The sequence below is a fragment of the Falco naumanni genome, chromosome 13 (genome assembly GCF_017639655.2).
Source record: "Falco naumanni isolate bFalNau1 chromosome 13, bFalNau1.pat, whole genome shotgun sequence".
Taxonomy (NCBI): Eukaryota; Metazoa; Chordata; class Aves; order Falconiformes; family Falconidae; genus Falco; species Falco naumanni.
In genome coordinates this window covers 12,365,744-12,388,547 of record NC_054066.1, presented here as the reverse complement: position 1 = coordinate 12,388,547, position 22,804 = coordinate 12,365,744, and the positions used below count along the sequence as shown (strand labels likewise).

Here is a 22,804-nt window from a genome sequence, read left to right as displayed (position 1 = left end):
CCATCGAATATAAAGACCTATTTTATGCATCTGAAGATTGAGTTATTCTTGATGTTCAGGCATATGCTGCTGTTGTCATACCTTAACAAGTTACTGTGCGTTAGGTGCCATGAAGTAACAGAGTTCACTCTTAACCTGTCATAAAATGTGAGATAAAATGTTGTCGTTTAAACTGCTTTCACAGAGCAAAAATCACAGGGGCAGAGAGTGTGACAATGGGAATGTGTCAACACGAGTGAGTGATGGTGTTTAAGCAGGGAGGAGCAAAGAAATTTTGGGCATTTATCTCTGTTCCCAGCATTGTTCAAATATTTAATCCAATTACTTCTTGCAGCAAAATGACAAATTCTTCAGGGATTAGGAACTGGATGTTGATTTGAAACTCTTTGGACATTGCTCTTTATGTGCAGGCTGGTGCTTTGTTGTGAGATAAAGATGCTGACTTTTCTATACTGCTTCCAACCATGTCTTAAAAGAAGAAAATCGCTTGTGACCAGAAAACTTTAGGTTCCTAACCCAAGAAGGAAGGCTGTGAGTCCTTGTCTGCTCTAACAACTAGAGAACTGAAGGCAGCTCCTTCACGCTGGCATCCCTCTTCACTGATTCTTTTTAGATGTCAGTTCTGTTTAGTGTGTTGATTATATTAAGGACTTGATACATAACCCCTAATAACTATATTAAAAAAAGTACCTGGGTCTTGGAATTCTGATCCTGAACCTGAATGATTAAAATCAAGTATATATTACTATACAGAGGAAGGAGTTTTTTAAGTAGTGATCTTAGGGAGTAACTTAACACAACACAGCAATACAGACAATGCACACTGAGATAATGCATTAATGTGTTGGCAGTTTCTTTCATCTTTCTTTGAGTATTTCTTCAACTAGATGGTATTTTAACTTTTAATCTGGGAGGATGTTTAAGTATAAGAAGGAAAAAATCAGGAGACCACATACCTGCGATTTGCTGTGTTGTCAGTAGTACCGGAGTGCAGTAATGCTGGTTGTTTGAAAGTGCTGGAGGACCTATATAATGTTCATCTATTTAACCAGGTGCATAAGCATTTTCTGTTTTGTTGATTGCCAAATTTCTCATCTGGCAAAATGTCTCCTTTCTGTGATGTATTGTTGCTTGAAATTGTAACAACTACTTCTTTTCAAACTCCTTAAATTTTGTTTTTTTCATACTTGATTTGGAAAATGTGGCATCAGCTGGTCATATCACATGTCCTAGGTACCTTATGGATGTGTTTATCTTTTCCTATTTTCACCGCTTCTTGTGAGCAAAAAGCTATGAGAGTAGCCAGTTGTCACATCTATTGAGTTTTTCCAGGATTTCATGTGGTGTTAACGGTTCAACTGCATAGTTTTATTGCACAACTCAGTGTTATTCCATCCTTCTCTTGTTCTTACAAAAACTGTGTGCCTATTTTGCTGTATCTCGTCTAGAAAATGTTCAAAGCCTCAGACTTTTAAATCAAGAAATGCCATGAGTACTTGAACTAATGAATTCTTGTTTTATATGAATTTGTGTCTTGAGGTTGGTTGACGTTGATGCTAAAGAAAATGAGAATTCTGTTGCTGTTTCTGTTGTTGAACTTAGTAAGGGTGCCCTGCCTTGTAGCTAGCTTGCTGTATAATCAAGTGTGAGCTTATGCTGTGGTCTTTTTGCCAGTTAGAGCAGTTGTACAGACTTGATCCTCTATCTGGTTGCTTGTTCATGCAACGGAAGTAAAAGAAGTTTAATTATTTTTGAGATCTCTAGAAAACTATCAAATCTGGTTTGTTCAGTGCCGTCAAAATTTGTAGGGATGGACAGACATAGATTGTGTGAAACCTGGCATATCTGAATAGAGGCTATAGCATGCTGTTGTTTTCAAAACAGCTAAAAAATTAGGAATTCAAGATCTTACAATCAGTAGGATAAGTAATTTCTCTAGTCAGTTTTGAAAATCCCAGTAGCAGATTGTTAGGGATTTTTTATTTCATAAAGATATTTGAATAGTATTCCTTCCTGGGCTAGTCCTGATCTCATCATAACTCAGAGTATTCATGGCAGAACTTTAAGATTTTGAAGTAGTATTATTAGCCTTGGATTAGACTGTGACCCATATGCTTAGCTTCAAACTTAAATTCATTAGAATTAATTAGAATTAGAATAATTTGTCTAAAAAATATTTTACAATCTTTTGTATGTAAGTTGGAACACTTTTTTTTTAATAGAATACTGCATGCCATTTTTCTAGCTCAATTAATGATTTCTAGAATAATATAAGGGAGTATGTTTACTTAATTGCAGCTTCTCACAAGTGAATAATGTATTTGAAATTAGCAGAAAGTTCATTCTAGAAATCAAAATGTTATGAATTTTCATATCCTTACATATCTTTATGTCCTATCATAAAAATATTGTGCACCCTACTATTGCTCAAGAAAACAAAATTCTAAAAAGGGAAAACAATATTAAGAATAAAGAGACTCTTGACAGTGCTTTCACTGCATGTTTTCATAATGAAATAATAGCACAAGATCTAAACAAACAAATGTATTGTGTTACTATAACAAATTTAATGCTTTGTCTTCTGAATTACTCCCTAGTTTTACCACCAGTAGTGACGGTGCTGCTGGGGTCCCATTTAAAATTATCCTGTAAGTTGCCATCCCTTACTGAGAGTAAAATGAGATGATGCTGTGGTAAAAAACCTTAATGCTAATCTTCACAGATCTATTAGTACTTAGATACTTTCTGATAAGTAGTTGACCTATCTTCAGGATAGATATTCTGACTTCATTGTGTTTTTAAGAAGCATTTTTGCTAAGTATGTGTGTTGCTGAAAAACAGTAAGTCAACATAGCTTGTCCAATTGACATGTAATATTAAATCCACTATATCTAGACAAATATCAAATGATTTGAATGGCCTTTCCCAACAGGATAAAGGAAAATATATTAAAAAAAGGTGTTAAGATAATCTGATGAGAAAAAATGTGCTTCTGAATAATTATTCATGTACATGCTCACATCTAACAGTACTCTGTGGTTAGTGTGAAGTAGGTATTTTCCTTTTGTTGAGGGACAGGGAAAGTGATGTCAATTTATTTTGTAGTTATTTCAGTATACCCTGAGGTAAGAACGTGCCAGAGGATAGGCAGAGCAAAGCAGTTGATGTATGGTAACTTATTATGCAAGGGTAACTTAGCCGTTTGCCAGAGCTGTTTTTAAAATCTATCATGCTGCTTAAAATTTGTCTTGTTATGTTTGCTGGTTTTTCAAATAGATTTGGGCAGCCATGCTTTGGTTCTCAATTAAACAGACAATTTCTTTAGGCATTTTTTTGCTGCTTCACTGAAGTAAAGAGAATGCTTTATATCTATTTATTACATTCACTGGCAGTTTCATTACTCTGAATATTCAAAACTCATAGAATGAGAATGTCAGCTTGGAAGCAATCCAAAATGCTCATGGTTAACCGTGTTTCAAAGAATCATGTCCTGAATTATCTGATAAAGGTTGCACTTCTTTATTAGATTTATTGATGTCTTTCCTGATAGGTTGGGACATTGAATGGAATTGCTAAAGGAAAACGGTAAATGTTTACTTCTAGAAAGAAGTTGCTTACTTTGTAGTTTCAGTATGATACAGTTCTTGGCATTAGCCTTCTAAATCTTGATTAATTCCAATTCTGTGTTGCAGCTTGTAGTTAGTTTCCAGTAACTGAAACTGATGTAGCTGCCATACTAATGCTTTCTGTAATATATAAATGTTTTGTTCTGCTTACGTTGTTTTGAGGGATGGGAAAGCAAGCCTTGACTGCTCTAGTTTTCAGGACCTCTGTATAGAACTCTTTGTGCTACTTTTGGCCTGCACATTCTTTAAAGTCCCTGATACCTAGGGCTTAAACTGATGTAGGTCATAGCATATAGATACTTGTTAGTTTGAAATGACACCTTACCACACTTTTTTTTTTTTTTCTTTTTTTTTTTTTTTCCTTGTGACAGATTGTAACATTCTGATTCCTGTATGGACTGGCTGGTATCTGATCAAGGTGCAGCTGGTCACTGCACCCTGTGAGGCAGTGTGTCACTATAGCATATACTAGTTCTCCACATGTGGTAGAATTACTTACCAAGAGCATCCTTAAAAACATCAGCAAAAGGAATTGCAGGCAGCTTTTTAGTAACAGCCATTTAAGGTGGCAATACCTATGTGAGCCACAGTGCTGATACTGGTTGATTTTTACATTCTCATAAGACAAATCTCATTCATCCTAACTCTCATAGGAGTGCCTAATACACTGTGATTTTTATTTCTGTTATGTTTGGTCACAGCTGGAAAATTAATGTATCCTTCAACCTATTTGTTTTCAAGCAGATCTTGTTTTGCTGAAGAGTATGATGTCTAGATCTGCAATATCAATATGATTTTACTGTCTTCTATGGGTTAATTAGAAAAGATAATGTAATTTAGTAATTTTTTTTAACTTTCAAGAATCTTTGCTAGATATTTCTCTGAACACTTCTGTTTGTCTGAGCAAAGTACTATTCAGAAGAAGCCTGAATAGCCACAGAAGGAAACAAAAGAGAAATAGATTAAAAAGTGACTAAGAAACAAACAAACATGCCTTTCTGTACAGAGATTTATTTATTTATTATATTTGTTTATATTTCACTGCTGCTTCAGAGTTCCTATCTATATCCAGCTCTGTGGTTCCCATCCTGAAAAAAATTGCTTTCTAACCAGACAACACAGGCAGTGTAAGAAGAGAAGTGTAATCTCTGTTTTGCAATTAGGAGAGGCAGAGATAGAGTTTTGACTGTTCTCAGGTCACACAGGATGTCTCTGGGAGAGCCAGAAATTGAGCCCCCGTATGTTGCATGAGTCCCACTGAGTCACAAGACAGCCTTTTCTCAAAATAGAAGAACATGCATTTGTGTGATATACTTATCTCAATGCTATTTCTGCAGACACCTTTTGGAACATCTGGGGTTTTTTTTCCTACTTCAATTCATCCTGTTTTCTTGCCTTTTGTTTCCTAGTTTGCATTAATATTTAGTGTGTGACAGAATGAGATTTAAAACTTTACTGTGGGAAGGATTGAATGAGGCTGAGTTTAAATAATAGTTTGAACATAATTAAACCAGTCTTTCAAAGAGATTAGATTTCTAGATAATCTTTATTGCCATTGTTACGTAAAAGATTCAAGTCTGTTTCCATCTCTTTCATAAATCGATGCATATGCAAAGATAGTATATTTCAGATGTGCTTAGATGAAAAAGGTTTTTTCGACTTTATTAAAACCAAACTGATAATAGCTTAGACTGGTGGTTTTAATTATTTTCTTTCTATAATATTCAGAAGTTGATAATTTTTTATATACTGTGCATAGCTTGAAATTGGTGTGTCTGATTGGTGTCTGATCGATCCCCTTTCTCTGTTGGTGATATGTGGTGGATCTTCCCATGGTCTGTTCCTGGAGAACAGTTGTCGTATTGGGGAATTTCTTCAGCAATGTAGATGCAAAGACTGTTTTACTGATTTAAATTTCTCCTAAGATCTGTTTTTAACAGAATGCATGAGGAACCTAGCTGCCTAAATCCCAACCAGCTAAAGTCCCTTTACATACTTGAAAGTCACAACATTTTATCCTGTAACTGGAAAAATTATCTCAGGGAGCCACTGAAAAGTTGGAAACTTTTGGACTCTGTTGGCTTTTAATAGCTGAAGACTGTTTCGGAGGTAGAGTGTTACTGGACATGTGTAAAATAAGAGGTTGTGGCAGCTTGACTTTGTTAACATGTTGGCGCTTCCTGTGTAGAATGGATCTAAATAAACCGCTGAATTCCTAATTTAAGGACTCAATTTACTCTGCTTTTTCCATATTTTACTGAAGTTGCAGGCTGGTATGTCTGTGATTGTAGCCAACAGCAATAAAAACTGAGCCAAAAGGTAGTTTTGTACTAACACATCTAAGAGGAGGGTCACAGGTGGAAGATAGGTTTTGCATAGATCTTAGGAGCTCATCTACAGCCTTCTCTTTAGGCTTACCATTCTGGTTATTTGAAGCTGTCTGGAGGATCTACCTGGACTGTCTCCAGGTAGAACAAGTAGAACCACTGTGAAGAGATGCTGAATGAGCATTAAATGACAAATTGGTGTCACCACAAGGAGTACCAGCAGAAAGATCTTGCAGATTTATGTCTTGCAGTTTTTTACCTGAAACTGAAACCCGAGGAAACAACTGGACCAGCTGGCAAACAATCCATGTTTGTGAGTGTGATTCTTAAACAAGCCTGGTGTTTTATATAATACAGTGTATATTCAGTCTGCCTTTGGAAAATTGACTGCAATATGAAGGGCACCTTGGAATGCATGTGTCTCAGGATTCTATTGGAAAAAAATACTGCAAAGATTACAGCTGTCCAGGCATATGGAATAGTAATTACATGCAAATACATTTTATGATTTTTAGCTTAGCTTTGTCAGCTGCAATTGCTGACTGTGCCTATTTAGTCAATGAATGTATTATGAAAACAGACAGACTATTAAATGGAGACATGGGGATGAAAACAAGAGACCTAGATATACTAAATATACTTTCTTAATCAAGATTATTGAAGTTCTACACCTAAAAACCCCTGAATTTTTTAGTATTAATTATATTGCGTTCTTATTTAATCATGGGCTATATGGAACATAATTACTCACATCCTCCTTTTCTCCATGCAACAGTATTTTAAAATACTGTGAACTTCACGAGGAATGACTAAAAAGGGGCTCTTTTAATTGTTTGATCACAGTATACTTGCAGTGCAGCTCTCAGTTATGAGACCAATGATGTTTACTTTTCTCTGTGAGCTTCAAAAGTTTGTTAAAGGTCAAGCCTTGAAATTTTGCTACCTTTGAATTCTGATGTAGCCATGCTGTTGTGTCACGATGTTCCTCAGAGTGCTTGCTAACCATTGCTGCCACCTTTGGAGCGGACTAGAGGAACCGCAGAAACATCACAAACAACACGAATCAAATTTATTTCCTCATCTCTTTTTAACTGCTAATTAAAATTAACTTCCTTTAGTTCAACATTAAACTGTGTGCACAAGGGACATTGCTTTGGTAGGCTTACTGAAAGAAAAAGGAGCTTTAGAATTAATAGTAACTAAGAAAAGGAAATGATAAGTTAAAATTCTGTGAAGTGCTTCATAAAACTCAATTCTGAGAAAGTGCATGGCTGGAGTTCTGTATCTACACTTATCTTTTTTTGTTCTTCATCTAAACCAAACAGTCTTAATTATTTTCACTTCCACTGTATTGAAGGTTAGTGGCGATTCATAAGGCACAAGGTGTTCTTCAGTACATGGCATGGGCAGCAGTAAGCAGTGCTTATTGGTAAGCACATCTGTCAAACAAGCTCAAAACAGTTTATGGCAAATAACACATATCACAGAGCACTTTTAATTATTTTGCTTGCAAAGTAAATGGATGTATTCACTAAGGGGGAAAAGTACCCCTTGTGACTGTTTGAAAATATTCTTTTTTATTTCTTGTTACCAGGTTAGCAGATAATAACCTTAATATTTTAAGGTGTGATGAGGACAATTAAATTTCCTCAGAATAGAATAAATGCTGATTTATTTATAAAAGAATGGGTTAATGTGAATTTGTATTAACTGTGAAAGAATGAGTAAAGAGCTTATCCAATAATAGGATAGCTGCATGTCTTTGTAACTCAAATCTACTCCAAGCAACTAGAATATGAAAAAAATACGGCAAACGATTTTTCAGCTGGGCTTTGTTTGCACGTCAGTGCTTTTTATCTTCAACACTCCAAAAGGATAAGGAAATTTCTGTGAAAATCTGTGCTGCTTGGCAGTGGGAACAAGCTTAAAATGTAATTGACAAGCCAAAGAACAGAACTGGGTTTTCTTCCTTCCTGGAAACTGTTCTGTCAGTTGAATATAGTTTTGGGGTGAAGAATTCTAGCAATTGTTCTTTGAGAACTTAGATATTATGTTGATTTGCAGGAGAAAGAGACTTTGAGGAGATAATATGTGATCGCAAAAATCCATACTTCCTTGATACATGATATATTAAGTATATATAAACTTGCTATAGAGTTGAGTTTTAAAAATGAAGAAGAGTCAAAGCCTGACCCTGGTGTCTAAAGGCATCACCTGATGTGTGTGAGATGTGTCCCCAAGCAAAGTAAATAACAATTGGAGCTGTAACCGAACCACAAGATAAATGAGTAGAGCATGTCTTTTGGGCTGTCTTCCATGGCCTCTGACTCTTCTGTGTCAGTCAGTACAAAATTTGACATTCATCATTAACTGTCTCCAAAGTTAACTTTCATGATAATGTTTGCTCTGTTTTCTGTCCAAAAATATTACAGAGGTTGGAGTATACAAAAATTCTAGCGAAAGGAAGAATTCTAGCTGTGGTCTGTTTTATATAAGAAAGTGTAATAGTAGGATTTGGTGCCCCTGACACCAGGCCTTTGAACTGATCATAGAATCATAGAATTACTCAGGTTGGAAAAGACCTTTGAGATCATCAGGTCCAACCGTTAACCCAGGACTGCCAAGTCCATCACTAAACCATGTCCCTAAGCACCACTCTACATGGTTTCTGAACACCTTCAGGGATGGTGATTCCACCACCTCCCTGGGCAGCCTGTTCCAATACTTGACCACCCTTTCAGTGAAGAATTTTTTTCCTAACATCCAAAGTAAACCTCCCCTGCTGCAACTTGAGGCTGTTTCCTCTTGTCCTGTCACTTGCAATCTGGGAGAAGAGACCAACCCCCATCTGCCTACAGCCTCCTGTCAGGGAGTTGTAGAGAGCGATAAGAAAGGTAGAATACCTACTGTAAGAGCAATACCTGTTTTTTATGATATTAATGATATATAAAGCTTAAGTAATTCTTATGATAATTGAAAAAAATGTTTAATAATAACTGTGGTGCTTTACTGAGACATACAATAGAAATATTGCATATACAGGGAAGGACTGGGTGACCTTTAGGACTGGAGCACTTGGGTGAAATTTGCATTTAAAGACTGAGAAAATGTCTGTTTCTAGTGATGGGTTATCACTTTGATGTGAAGACAAATTGGGGGAACTACCTGGCTGCCTTAGTTGGTCAGACAATGGCAGTGAGTAAGTGGTGTGGTTTAGCTCTAAGGCAAACATTTCTGAAGTAATGCAAAGGAGGCTATTTCCAGAACAAGCAAAAAAAACCCTGATGTATTTGCAAAAGGCAGGGCTAAATTTTAGAGACCCGGGTGCAAAAATAAGCACGTGAATGGAGGGCTTGTCCTCCACAAGGAAATTTAGTCTATGAGTTGAAACTTGACAAGAGTTTGTAGACGTATTCTATAAATACATTGTGGATGTAAATATCAGCATAGAGAAAGGAAAAAACATTTAACCTGAAAGTCAATGATGACATAAGAAACTGAGTACAAACTAGCTGTAGATAAATTTAAGGTAGAAATTAAAAAGCCGGCAAGCCTAGGACAGTATTTTACCTATATCACAGAGCTCAATCTTGTCCTATACTATAACAAATGCTGTTTTAAAAACAAGCACATTTTTGCCTCAAGTTTCTAACTCCTGTTAGAAAGTTTTCAGCACCAGAATGAATCAGATTCTGAAACTGCTGTTCACTAAACCAAGTGTGGGTGAAAGGCCCAGTGTTTTAAAGTGGAAGTTGTGTCCACAGATAGGATTGTGTGATGTGGTTAACTCTGAGAACACAGAGGTGCTTCATGACCTGTATGTGATCTGTATGAGTTCTGTGTCTCATTCTTATTTCTGTTACTGCATTAAATTTCTAGTTGTATGGGTTTTTTTTTTCCCTGGATAGGTTACTCTTTCAAGACTTTTTGAAAATTCCTGATTATGAACAGTGGCCATGTTCCTACTTTGTGCTTATCACTTTGCTCAAATGTGTCAACAGTGCATTAGCATCAAACGGTCTGAGAAAAGTGGTTAATATAGATTAATCTATAGTCTTTAGTCCTTTGAATTTACTTCCTTGAAGATACATCAAAGATGAGCTTGGTTCATAAATATGTTTAGAAGATAAATACAGGAAGAGAAGAAAATCCTGTTTTATGATCTTTGTAAAGCTCAGAAATAAATCCTTTATATGCAGTAATTGACCTATACAATATGTTTTTCCCAGTTTGTTTCAGATCCTTGTGCCAGCAACCCCTGTCACCATGGTAACTGCAGCGCTAGCGGTGATGGCTACCTCTGTCTCTGTAGCGAAGGCTATGAGGGTACAAACTGTGAACACTCATTTCACAGCCTTCCAGTCTCTGAACGGACAGAACTGACGTCGCCAAGACAGAGCAGACCAGTCTCATCCACCTTGGAACCTGACATTGTTCTTCCACGTTCAAGAGCAACCGTGACATTACCTACGTGGCAGCCAAAAGCGGGACAGAAAGTTGTAGATCTGAAATGGGATGAAACACAGGTGAGAATATTCTGTCTAGATGAAAATGCACACATAACTTCTAAGTGTTATCGTTGCTGGGTTGTCATTTGTGCATGATTTCATGGATGTCTGCATGAGAGGACTGAAGACACCATCTCTGCCCTGAGTCAATATACTAGTAAAATTAAACACAGAAAAAAATTGGTAGTTGTTGGAAGTAATAGGCTTAAGTTGGCCAACATGTTGTATTGAACATTTATTTGAAATGGGATAATATTGTTTCTTCCAGTCATTTGTATGACACCATATCTCCAAACATCAAATAAATTTAGGAAAATCAAAAGGTTGAAGCATTTCCTTTAATATATTTTTTTGCTATTTGCTGTTATAATCACATGTTGTTTTGAAAAATACCTGTCCTTGTGGTGTTAAGGAAACATCTATTTGAGGATTAAAGCTGACAGTAAATACATTACACAGTGCACAACTCTGGAGATGCAATGATGGTGGGGGAAAGTTTTAAATATTTGTTGTACCTCTTAGTAAAATTATGGACTTAATATCTGGCAAAACTACAGCTGGAAAGCACAACTTATGACCCTTAAGAAATGTGATCTTTGCTTTCTACTGTTTTGTACACTGTTTTATTGGTAATTCTTAGATGTCTTGCATAGACTCTGCAAAAATAAAGTAGTATGAAACTTAACCCAGTTATCATTAAATATTAATCTTTACATGTGAAACCCAAGTATAGATAGGAAGTATGTTTGCTCACAATGAAGAATTGATTGATTATCTTTTGATAAACTTTTTGGTGGATTACATTCATTCTATTACATGGCCATCCTCCTCCCTTCTTCTTTGAAGTCCATCACTGCAAGGATGATTTTTAGTTCTCTTCATTGTTGTTCTCTTACTTGGAGGTGCAAGACCACTACTTCTGCATATACTGTTCCTACAGCAGTTGGTACTAGAAGCCTCCAACCTGATCCAGAGATCACCCACCTAATATAATACTACATATGTGCAAAATGCATCCCAAAGAACAAACAGTCTGGCATAAAGTGAGCATCCGTTTTGGGGGATAATGGCGATGCCTTTTTTTTAGGTCTTGTTTGGATCAACTTAGTACCAAGCACTAGGGGTAATGAAGCTTGTTCGTGAAGAAATACTACAGTTTCAGTAGGCAAAGAATTAAAAACTTTGTGACATCTTTCTTAATGGAAAATGAATTGTAGAGTAAAGTAATTTCATTTGAGTTTGTTCAGCAATAAATAGGTAAAATGTCAGCTTTATCTGTTTTTTGAAGCACTTCAAGGAGTGATTCTTCTGAGATGTTTTAACGCAGTGTAATGAGAAAGCGAACAGGCATGAGTTTAATCCTGGAAAAAGTGTATTTTTCATCATTCTTTGCTAGCCAAAACAAATTTGTTCATGTTTTTACTGTAACATTTATTTAAATCAATTTTTGAAAGTAAAATCAATATTTAAAATATGTGTTTGATGTGTCATGACTCTCAGATTATATCTGAGGTACAAGTAGTTATAAAGCTGTATCCCATTCAGTGGGAGTTCTGGTGGGCAACGTCTGGAGAACAGAGCTTTATTGCTTGGAATTCCACCTCCTGTATCTATTATTTTACAGTAGAACATACGTCAGGCACTAAGTATGGATTTTGGAGAGAGTTCTGAAGCAGAAACAAACAATGATCTGCTTTTATTACTCAGTTTAAATGCAGTGTCATCTCTGCATGGGTGCTCCATATGTCCTGATCAATTAAGGGCATGCTTTTCTCTGTACTAGATTTCCCTCGTGTGTCTTCCTCAATCTGTGCTCTGGTATGGTATAAGTAACATTTCTGCCTGGCTTGCATTTTAGGTAGATTCACTAAGCATTTCGGCCAAACAGATCATTCACAACCAGGTGTTTTAATCGCTAAAATTCGCACTTCTGTTTATCTTCTGTTAACTGAGAAATACATATAGCTTATCAATTGTGATTGCATTATGAACACTAACATGGAAATTTCGTGTGTTGATATGTTTTTAATGTATTATGATGAGTCTTGTATTTTTCACAGTCTTTCTAGTGCAGCATAATGACCTTCTGTTCTTGGCATTCACAGTGAGAGAGATGCTTATCTGAAAGCAAGAGATTTCAGTTGCTGATTCAAGACACTGTCTCCGATCTATATTAAAGAGAGTTAATTTGCCTGAAAGTCTGTGTTCCAAAGCCTCTTTGGTGGACACTTCAAGAATAAAGAGTTAGGTGTTAAGCAGGAAGATACTACCTTTCCTCATAGCTTTAAAAGCTTTGCAAAGCTTGATCCTTTCTTGCCCTCTTAAAAGGAAAAAACCAATAAAGTAACTGTAGGTTTTGTATTGCAAAAATCTACTGTTTTGATCTTCCTTAAGATTCAGTGGCAGCAAAGGCTGCTATTATTAAGTTTTGCTTTGTTTCAAATCTTCCAAGTCAACCTGTTTTTCACATTATTCTATACTGATACTGCAAGTGAACTAATGTTCTTCATACTCTTTTTGTCTGTCTGCTTAGAAAGAAATTTTGCCAGAATGTCTCCAAACGAAAGCTCTCACTATCTTGCAAAGATGAAGTTTCTGTGGAAGCTTTTCTGAAAGTTTTGAGAACTCAAAAAATGAATACCTGAGAGAAGTAAACTGTCTGAGAGGCATGATGTATGGTTACAGTTGGACATTTTTTCTGTATTCCTTAGTTACTAGCATACACTTGGCAGTGTTTGCTTGACTGAACCTTCTCGACAATGTCTGCACCGTTACCCAACATACAGATATCTTTGGATACAGTTTCATTTTTTAGAGATCTCTTGCTCTAAGAAGTTAGTCTTTTCCTGATACACAGATTAAGGGCTGCTACCACAGACCATTGAGTGAAAAATTTTCTTTGTGTTTAGCTGTTGGAAGAGAACTTTTTTCCTTTTTTGGGCAACTAACTTGTTCCGCTGGCAAGCAAGATACAACTAGTAGTGCACATTTCCCCAGTTCAACAATCTTTTGTGTTATGGCATAGAAAAAATATATATTAGTCAATAATAGAAGAAGAAAGAAACCATCTCATTAATCCTACTCAACTAACAGATCCAAAAAAGGTTTCTGTATACAAAATAAACTGTAAGAATAGCAGTACCATACTCTTATATATTACTTTTCCTTAATAGCTCTCAATTTTTTTTTCAAAGGAAATCAGCAGTGTTATTCACATTTTACAGATGGAGACACTGAAGCACAGAGCAGTAAAGTGATTTGCCAGGTGCGCAGCCAGGAATTAGAATGCTAAGCACGTGAGTCCTAGTCTAACCTTTTATTTATACTGCAATACTACTGCTCAGATTCAAGCTTTTGGAACCAGTGATTAGAGGCTACAATAAACTTGTAATTTCCCTTGCAATGGGGACAGCATTTGTTTTACGTGTGTTCTTAGTCAGTAAATTATAAGCTTTTAAAAGAAGTATGGCTGTTTCAGGTGGAAAATCCTGAGAGTGCTTCTGCTCTGCAGCAATAGAATATGTTTAAGGAATAATTCTGCTTGAAACAGAGACCTTTGAATCTTTGACTGCTTTATGTGTTGCTAAATGTTTGTGCATTTTTTGCTATGGGTGCAGAAGGAGGCTGAACAAAATCATGGAGGAGAGATCCATTTGAAGTTGCTATATACATAGAAATTCCATCCTTAGAAATAACAGCTTAGAGAAATCTTTGACATGGAAATTAGTGGAGGCTGGAGGAAATATGTTTACCCTTTTCTTGTCCTATTTTCTTGGTTTTCCCCCTTTTGACTGCTGTGGAGTTCAGGTACTGGAATATGTATAATTTTAGTCTGACTTAGGACAGTCTTTTTATACTTATGTATAAGATTTATTTTGGAAGCCTCTATTATTTTTCATTTGCTCTTAGAGAAAGATATCATACAAACAAATAAAGAGACTGAAGGAAACATAGATTTACTAGAATAATCTTAACTTTTTTCTAGGAGAAATCCGTAACTTTGCCAAATATCTCCTATAATATTTGCATATGGAACCTTCTGTACAAATGCCATTCTAATAGGCACAGCAAGAGTGTAAGCAGTTACTATATTTATTTTCAAAACACACACATAAAAATCTCTAAATGCTTGATATGCTCAAACAAAACTTATGTGAAGTTCACACAAACCTGTATGTTCTATTGCTAAAAGGTGTTTAATGGTTAGTCATAAATACTAGCTTTCCTAAAACCAAAATCTCATATCCCCTTTAAAGACAGAAATACCCTGTAGAAAATTCTAGTGAGTGCAGTTATGTCAAGATACCGAAGCCTTGCTCATCTCAGTCTATACTCGTGGGTGGGCTCAGGACTTTTGGTTATCCAGTGCTGTCTTTAAAATGTATCTGGATCCTTAACTGTTCCTTCAGGAATCATACTGTCTTGATGCCTTTAAGGGTCTGAGCATAAAACCCCCACCCCTCCTGGTGTGTTTACTGCCTTTCAGTGTTTTGGTGTAGAAGTATCTATGGCTGACTTGACAGACTTCCACAGAACTTTACGTCCTAGCTTACTCTCTGGTGACCTGAGCTCATACACTTGAATGTAAAGATTTGACTATGTGGAATTTTTGGCAATGAGCTTGTTTCCACAGTGTTTACCTTTATTATTCACAACAGCTCCATACACCCTGGAATAAGGAATGACCGTTATTTTTTCAGGGAACTAGTATTTATTGAATGAATATGTTATGGTTTAACCATGGTTTAACCAGGGAGTAGGCAGCTAAACCCCATGCAGCTGCCTGCTTGCTCACCCACCCAGTGGGATGGGGAGAGAATTGGGAGGCAAAAGTGTGAAAACTTGTGGGTTGAGGTAAAGACGGTTTAACAATTAAAAATTATAAAATTAAATTTAAAAAAAAAAATAAAAGGGAGGAAAAGGAAATGACAAAGAAAACCCCCAAGAAAACCAAATGATGCAACCCCCCCCCAATTACTCACTGCCACCTGAGCGATGCCCAGTCAAGTCACTGAGCAACAGCATCGCTGGCCAACTTCCAGCTCCTGCACCCTCGTTTTATTGCTCAGAATGACATCATATGGTATGGGATGTCACTTTGGTCAGTTGGGGTCACCTGTCACACTGTGTCCCCCCAAACTTCTCATACGCCCCCAGCCTACTTGCTGGCAGGGCAGTCTAAGAAGCAGAAAAGGCCTTGATGCTGTGTAAGTGTTGTTCAGCAACAACTGAAACGTCCCTGTTATCAACGTTATTTTCATCACAAATCCAAAACATAGCACCTCGCAAGCTACTGTGAAGAAAATTAACTCTATCCAGCCAAAACCAGTACAGATTGATTGTCAGATTTTATGAAGTTGACATTGATTTTGGTGGCCAGCTTGAGACAAGAAGGGACCTGGCTAATATGATTACCTAGGTAATCTATCTGAGAAAGTGTTTCTGTGTAAGATAACCTACCGTGCCTGCTGAAGCATCTGCTGCTTGGTGTAATATTCCCATTGTTAACCCGCGACAGAAATACAAAATTTGAATAGTGTTATCTAGAGGATTGTCATGCATTAAAATGCACTGGATCCTCTTGACAGTGTGACTGCTGGCTCTACAAAGTGCCTTTTGCTCAGATGAGCAAAGAAACACAAACTCTCAGCGACAAAATTTGCTGGGTGGATATGCAGCCTTCTTCACATCACGTTCCAGTCCTACAATATCTGGCAAGCCTTCTCCATTTGATACTGGTTTTGGATGCAGTCTGTCAGTCTTCCCTTGGGGTTCCTCAGAGAGGTACTGCTCTTACTGTATACAGTTTTGCTTTTCTCTCCCACTGGTGATGTATATTAGAAGAAAGCCTTTATTTTCTTTCAAGCATTGTCCCATATGAAACTCTGGAGGGTAGAAACAAATACACTCATGGAGGTTAAGCTATGTGACACTAGATTTTCAGAAGCAGTAGTTTTTCCATGCTACAGGGCAAGGAAATTGCTTTTCTTTCTTTTTTAATTTTATTCTGTCTGAATAGGATTTCTGTACCAGTAATGATTCTGGTTTATTGCTTGGCACCTTGACTACAAGAAGATGGCAATTGATCCCCCTCTTATGGTTCCATTATGTTGCCTAATATTTTCCTACTTGTCTGTTTCCTTTTTAATTTCTTTGCAGGCACCTGTTCAAGATCTTATAGTCAGGATCTAACCTACTTCTTTCATATATTATATTTCCCTTGCATAAGGAAGGCTGACAATCATGTTATATTTCTCAGAAAATAATAGATACCTCTTGCCACCTGTAGAGGGTTGGAAAAGAAGAAATACTGCAGGCCTTATCCTGATGGAAAAGTAGTTATATGTTCAGAAAAGGCAAAACATGCACGTTATTAAACTTGTTTTATTGAGTTGAAAGTTTATAGTTCCTTACAAGATATGAGAGTTAGCGTTTGCAAGAGCATTCCTCTTGTGAGAATTTATGTGCATTTATTGTGACAGTTTCTGTCCTACTGCAGAAATGAAAGGTTATATTTCTTAATGACCACGTCAGTTTTCATGGGAAACCACCCCAGAACATAGCCTTGTTTTTCTCAAAGAATTAATCTTCATACTTTTTACATTAATATAATGTCTTTTCAAACATGTTTAAGTTTCAAAGCGTAGCGGTTTTTATTTAAGCACTGATCTTTTTAGTAAGATGAGTTTGTATTCAAGAGTGATGTGTGGAAACAATGTGTACATTTGTGTACTCTGTTTAATTCCAGACTAATTTGCCCCACTTGCAGCTTTGGCTGCAAGACTGCACCGATTTTTGTGTTGCCCCATTGGGAGGTAAAAACAGGAGAACAGTTTTTTGAGATGGAAAGATAAGAGATCAACCAAAGAGAACCTTTACAGCTAGCACAGGAGGAAAGTGTCAATTAAAAATATCTAGGTGTTTGTGTGCGCATGAGTGTGCTCACGCATGTGCATGTACTTAGTTGTGTAACCTTTGGGGTCATTTTCAAAATGAAGCACTCAGTGCATGTTGGAGTGGGGGTTCTGCGAAAGCCATGAGGTCACTGAACTTAAAACAGCAATTCACAGGAAAGAGTTGGTAGGCAACTGGCTCGAGGGTGAATGTTTACTCATAGAATCACGATGTAGGTAAGGTTGGAAGGGATCCCTGGAGATTGTCTAGTCCAAGCCCCTTGCTCAAAGCAGGGTCAGCTAGAGCAGGTTGCTCAGCACTGTGTTCAGTTAAATACTGAACTTAATACTTAAATACTCTTCAGGGATGGAGAGTCTAAAAGATACCTGGGCAGCCTCTTTGAGTGTTTGGAAGTATCTGTTAGTTTTCAGAGATATTCATTAATATCTTGTTGATAGGCTAGTGAGGAATAGCTAAGCCTAATGTGAGTTTGGTCATTCCATTCCACTTCCAGACCACTTCTAGGTCTGAAGCAAGTGTGGCATGATTTGCAAGAAGTAAAAGCCTTCTGCAATTCTTTAAACTCAGGGGGGTGAGACACAAAAGAAATGGAAACCTGTGTCATGGTAACAGAATGCCTGTGTTTGGCACTGTTCAGGATTGGTCTGCCCATGTTGGTAAGGCCTTGTAGAACTGCAAATGTCTGGCCAGTTTTCCAAGAAACAAACTATGAAATTTCATATACAACAAATACCTTCAGAGAACTACTTTCAGTAGTGAGAGGCTGCATATGTGTCACCCAGCATAAATATAGACTTAGTATGTTACTTCTCTTAGCCTCAATGAATTAAAGGCTAGTACATTTAATTTGTCGAAGTAATAAAGGCACTCATGTGAAAATATTGCCTTGGGATTTATGTATGTATCTCAGCACTTGTTGAATTAGGTGTGTCTATCCTTATTGTGGTTAGTGAGTAAGGCAGAAGAGTATCTGTATTGTTCACACTACTTAATTTTTTCAGAAAAGTGTAATATGGAAGGTCAGTTGCTCTGTTCTTAGGTATCACACCCGATTTCCTTTGCAATCTCATGTATCCTACTGCTATGCCCTGCTTTCTGAAATGATGCTGCTTTTTCACCCATGTAAAGACTCGGAAAGTTAATACTGTTATAAGCATTTGAAGCAGAAATGTAGTTTTTATATGTTATGTTCTCTTTTAAAAAACAAGAACGTGATTTAGATGTGACCTTATGGAACACGTATGTAAAGAGGAATTCTCTGTTTCCTATTAACAATTTGATATTTAAGCATTTTAAACTCTTAAGTAGTATGTTGAAGAGCAGCTCTTCAATATATTCTGTGCTAATGTGGAAGCTTATCTCTGTAAGCAAATCCTAAATGTGCTTTTGGCTCTGGCCAGGTGTGTGAAGATTTTGGATTTTTTTGGTGATGATTTTTTAAAGTAGCTGCATCATTTGTGTTGTATGTCTAAGTCTGTTCCCCCAGGAACTTCCTGGCTGGCTTAAAGGTTCTTACTACTGAATGCTTCAAGGGAATTTTGGAAGAGTTTCATATCTTGCAGTTATATGTAATGTTTTTTTTAAGATTGTCTTTAAATTAATTTAGGTGGTCTGTTTGTATTTTTTACTTTAGCTCTCTCTCTTTTTAAATTTTTAAGAGGAATTGGGATAAGAATGCTTTTATTTTACCTTCTGGAAATCATTTAAGTATATTTTCCAGTGAGTTCTGTTTAAAATATCTCCCACCAGTTCTAGCAGTGTGTTTTTTTTATCAGACTTACAGATTGTTTTCATCTTCTGAGTGTCCTTTTTTATTGTAATGTATTGGTGGTCTTTGCCCTCATTCTTCAATCTTTCAGTTTTGCAGAGAGCTGTTAAGATAGGAAAGAGACATACTTAGAAATCTTTAAACAAATTTCTTACAGCTGTGGAAAACCTGTGTAATTTCTTTCCTAATTCAGGTGTCAAAGCTGTCATTTTTGTCCCCATAATATCCGCCTGAAATAGGATACTGCTGGAACCATTTTTTGTTCCTCATGAGAGCTGCTGCTTCTTCCCGTGTTTTTTTGTCTGAACCAAGTACAATTTTTTTAATGTAAAAAACAAACAAACAAACAAACATGTTTCAGCTGTTCTAAAATCTCATTTTTAGTGTGCTGCTGGTTTAGATGATTATTTCATCAGATTCTTAGAGCATGAAGTCAGGGACAATTACAAATGGAGTTCCTAGATAAAGAGAAGACATCAAACATTACAGATGTCTTTAATAGAAGAGTCAAAAACCTGCATTTTGCCTCTTGCTCTTCTGATTACCATTAAAATATTTCCTACTTGCTCTTATCATGCTGAATAATCCTTAATTCTGATGTGTTTGCAAACCAGTCTTTTTGGTTTGTTTTTTTCCATTTTCACAAGGTTAATTCTCAGCTCTTGTTATACTGCCACCTTGTTCAGCTCTTGCTGCTTTAATTTTTTGTCATATTTTTATCCTAGTTTCAAAGAGATCAATACCCTTTAGTTTACAAACTTCTAATATTGAATAATAAGTAAATGAAATGCTTAAATTACATTTTTTCTCCTTGTGTTCCAAGGTAATAGATGCATGAAATCGAAAAACTATAGAAATACTTTAAAAGCAAGTGTGTTTTTAGATGTAGTATAAGACTGTGTGAGCACAGAGATGTTGATTTCTTCCCCCTGCCCCATTCCAGCAGGCATATAGAGTCTCAAAGAAAATGAAAGTTTAAATGTTGGCAAAGATAGGGTGTTAGCCAAATGAATTTTGAGTTCCTTGTGCTTTGAATGTTAGCTCTATAATTTTGACTTCCAAAATTGAGAAATTGTAATGGATATATTATCTTTCTTCAAAATATGTTTGAATGAACACAATAAAATCGCATCTCACTTCATTTTCATAAACTACATGTATTCATATTATATGTGCTGGAAAAGTCAACAATTAATTGAATAATCTAGAAATTTTTGGGAAATGTGATTACTGAGTATTTGTCTTGCCTGAAGTCAAAACCAATTCTGAGTCTCCTAAAAATTATCACTTGTGTCATATTCTGGACTTCTGTTCATGTTTTCACTGGTGTTTCATAGTAATGTTTAAAATATGAATTTGAATTTTGTTTGAATTTACAAATTAGATTCTGACTTTTATTTTGATGGATGGAATTCATGGAAGTGTGTCAGGTTGCATTTTCCCTTTGCCAGTAAGTTTGACCTAAAAAGGTTGCACACTTATTCTAGATGACTGAAAAAATAACATTGCAAAATCTGCCTAGCAATTTGAAGATGAAACTGACTGATATTTTTTTTTTACAGTGTGATATTTCATAGGCAAACTGATGAAGATACCTGAGAACTACTTAATTAAAGCTACTGATAAAGTTAATTTAGGTGATAGAAAGACTGTTATGCCACATAAAATATTACTTATTTGAAATAAAGGTATCATTGGAAACACCAATGGTTTTCAAACTGCCTTTATGAAATTACTGTTCTATAAGACGTGAATAATTAAGGAGTCTGTCTGTGATTCCTCTGTGTTGTAGGGCATCCTGTATGGTGTCTTGATCTAGTAAATACAGTAACTGATTTCTATGCCTACTAGGCATCACAGATTTGGCAAATAACATCATTTTACTCTCAACTGTGCTTATAGTATTTTTTTCCATCTGAAAGTACTGTTTGTCCAAGCAACTTTTATTTGGAAAGAATAGTAATGGGCAAGTGAAGGAGTATTTTTTTAAAGTAATCTGTGTTTGGAAAAAACATATTTCCATAAAGTAGAAAGACAATACCACTATTTGCTATTATAAATCCTCCAAGATCACCTAAATTAATGATGCAATGTTTCTTTGATGTGGCAAATGTTAAAACTTTATATATTATTTTAAAAGACCAGAAGCTATTGATAGTTTTCTAAATAAAATCACTTTATTAGGAAGATGCCTTTAGAAGTTTGCACTTAGGTGCAGGAAGTTTTTGTTTTAACAAAAACCTAAAAGAATGGTTATGTGAATTTTTAGAACATTTGTCGATAGCATAAATGTTTTGGTCCATTATGATGATTCTTAAAAGTTGATTGCTGGACTGCTAGTGTTATTTTTTAAAAAAATCTGCTATGTTTTCTTTGGTCAGATTTTCTGGTTTAGAGTTAAAACTATTTTTATTTTCAGATAATCCCAGATGTGGCTTGTGGAAATGCCAGTTCCAATACCTCTGCTGGAGGTCGTCTTATCTCCTTTGAAGTTCCACAGAATACATCAATAAAGTAAGAATATTTGTCGTATGTGATGAAATATAAAAAGGCTTTTATTTTAATTTGCCGAGATATTATAAACAACAGTTTTTCAGATAGGCAGATTTGTCAAATGGCTAAAAGCATATGAAGGAACTTCAGACAGACTTTAGGCATTTGGCAGTGCCATGACAGCTCTTTGGTATAATTTTTCCCACATATTTAATGTTTTAGAAGATGTAGGCATGTAAACTGTCTCTAGGCTATCAGAATGCATTAGAAATTAGGGCAGACATGTTGAAGATATCAGTCTGGAGAAGAGATGACATTTCCTTTCTCCTTCATGCAGTGAACATTTTTTCCTCCTTTAATCTCAAGATGCACTTGCTGGTAGAAAGTGTTATTGTTGCCTATATAAACGCAGGTATTTTGTGATTTGTATTTGGTTTCTGGATTACTGCTTTGAGTGTCATCATTAGCTGTGAAGTCTTTGTGTATGTCCTACAAACCATCTCAAAAATCTGCATTTATTCTGTGTTGTTCACTTTTCAAACTCATGCCTTTTCAATCAAATACTTGTTTTTTTACATTTAATTAACAGAACTTGACTTCCTGGAAAGATCTGATTCTGTCAGCTGGGATGAGGCATTTGCTTATTGCAAATTTTATTTCAAATAAAAATCTGCCAACGTAGTTCTCTGGCTCACAGCTTTACTGCGGTTTTAGACTTAGATTTACCCAAAATAGCCTACTTTTCTCATACTGTCATCTTATCTTTCAGAATCCCAGCTTTCAGTTAAAAAAGGCCATGCTCACAGGAAAAAACCCCAAACTGATGCAACCAGACAAGCTGCAGACAGTTTGGAGCAGTAACTGTTAAATGTGGGAGCTGTCCTACTCTTCCCACGGGACTTTGAATCCTGCTCATTCATGAGCATTAAGCCTAAGTCAGGATGAGATCTGTGAGTGTGGATGCTCTGGCTGGCTGGAACCTGTAAGCAAACAAGTGTCTTTTCCTGAAATCAGGAGTAAACTGGCATCTGTGGATTCCGCAGCTGTATTTAACACCCTTGATGGAGGGACCCCATTTTAAAGGGCGTTGCAGAGTACACGGTTACTTTTGGTCACTTTTTACACTATATACCTTTAGGGGTGTTTTATATCTGGGTAGATTAATGC

General features: G+C 36.2%; 1 protein-coding gene across 1 annotated transcript in view; it reads left to right on the top strand.

The window, feature by feature from the left end:
• The window catches only part of DNER (delta/notch like EGF repeat containing), a 139,070-nt gene that overhangs the window by 47,704 nt on the left and 68,562 nt on the right, over positions 1–22,804 (top strand). Inside the window, exons 2-3 of the mRNA XM_040613353.1 lie at positions 10,183–10,479; positions 21,564–21,658. Of these exons, the coding sequence (XP_040469287.1) occupies positions 10,183–10,479; positions 21,564–21,658 (392 nt within the window). The remainder of the gene's footprint in view (positions 1–10,182; positions 10,480–21,563; positions 21,659–22,804) is intronic.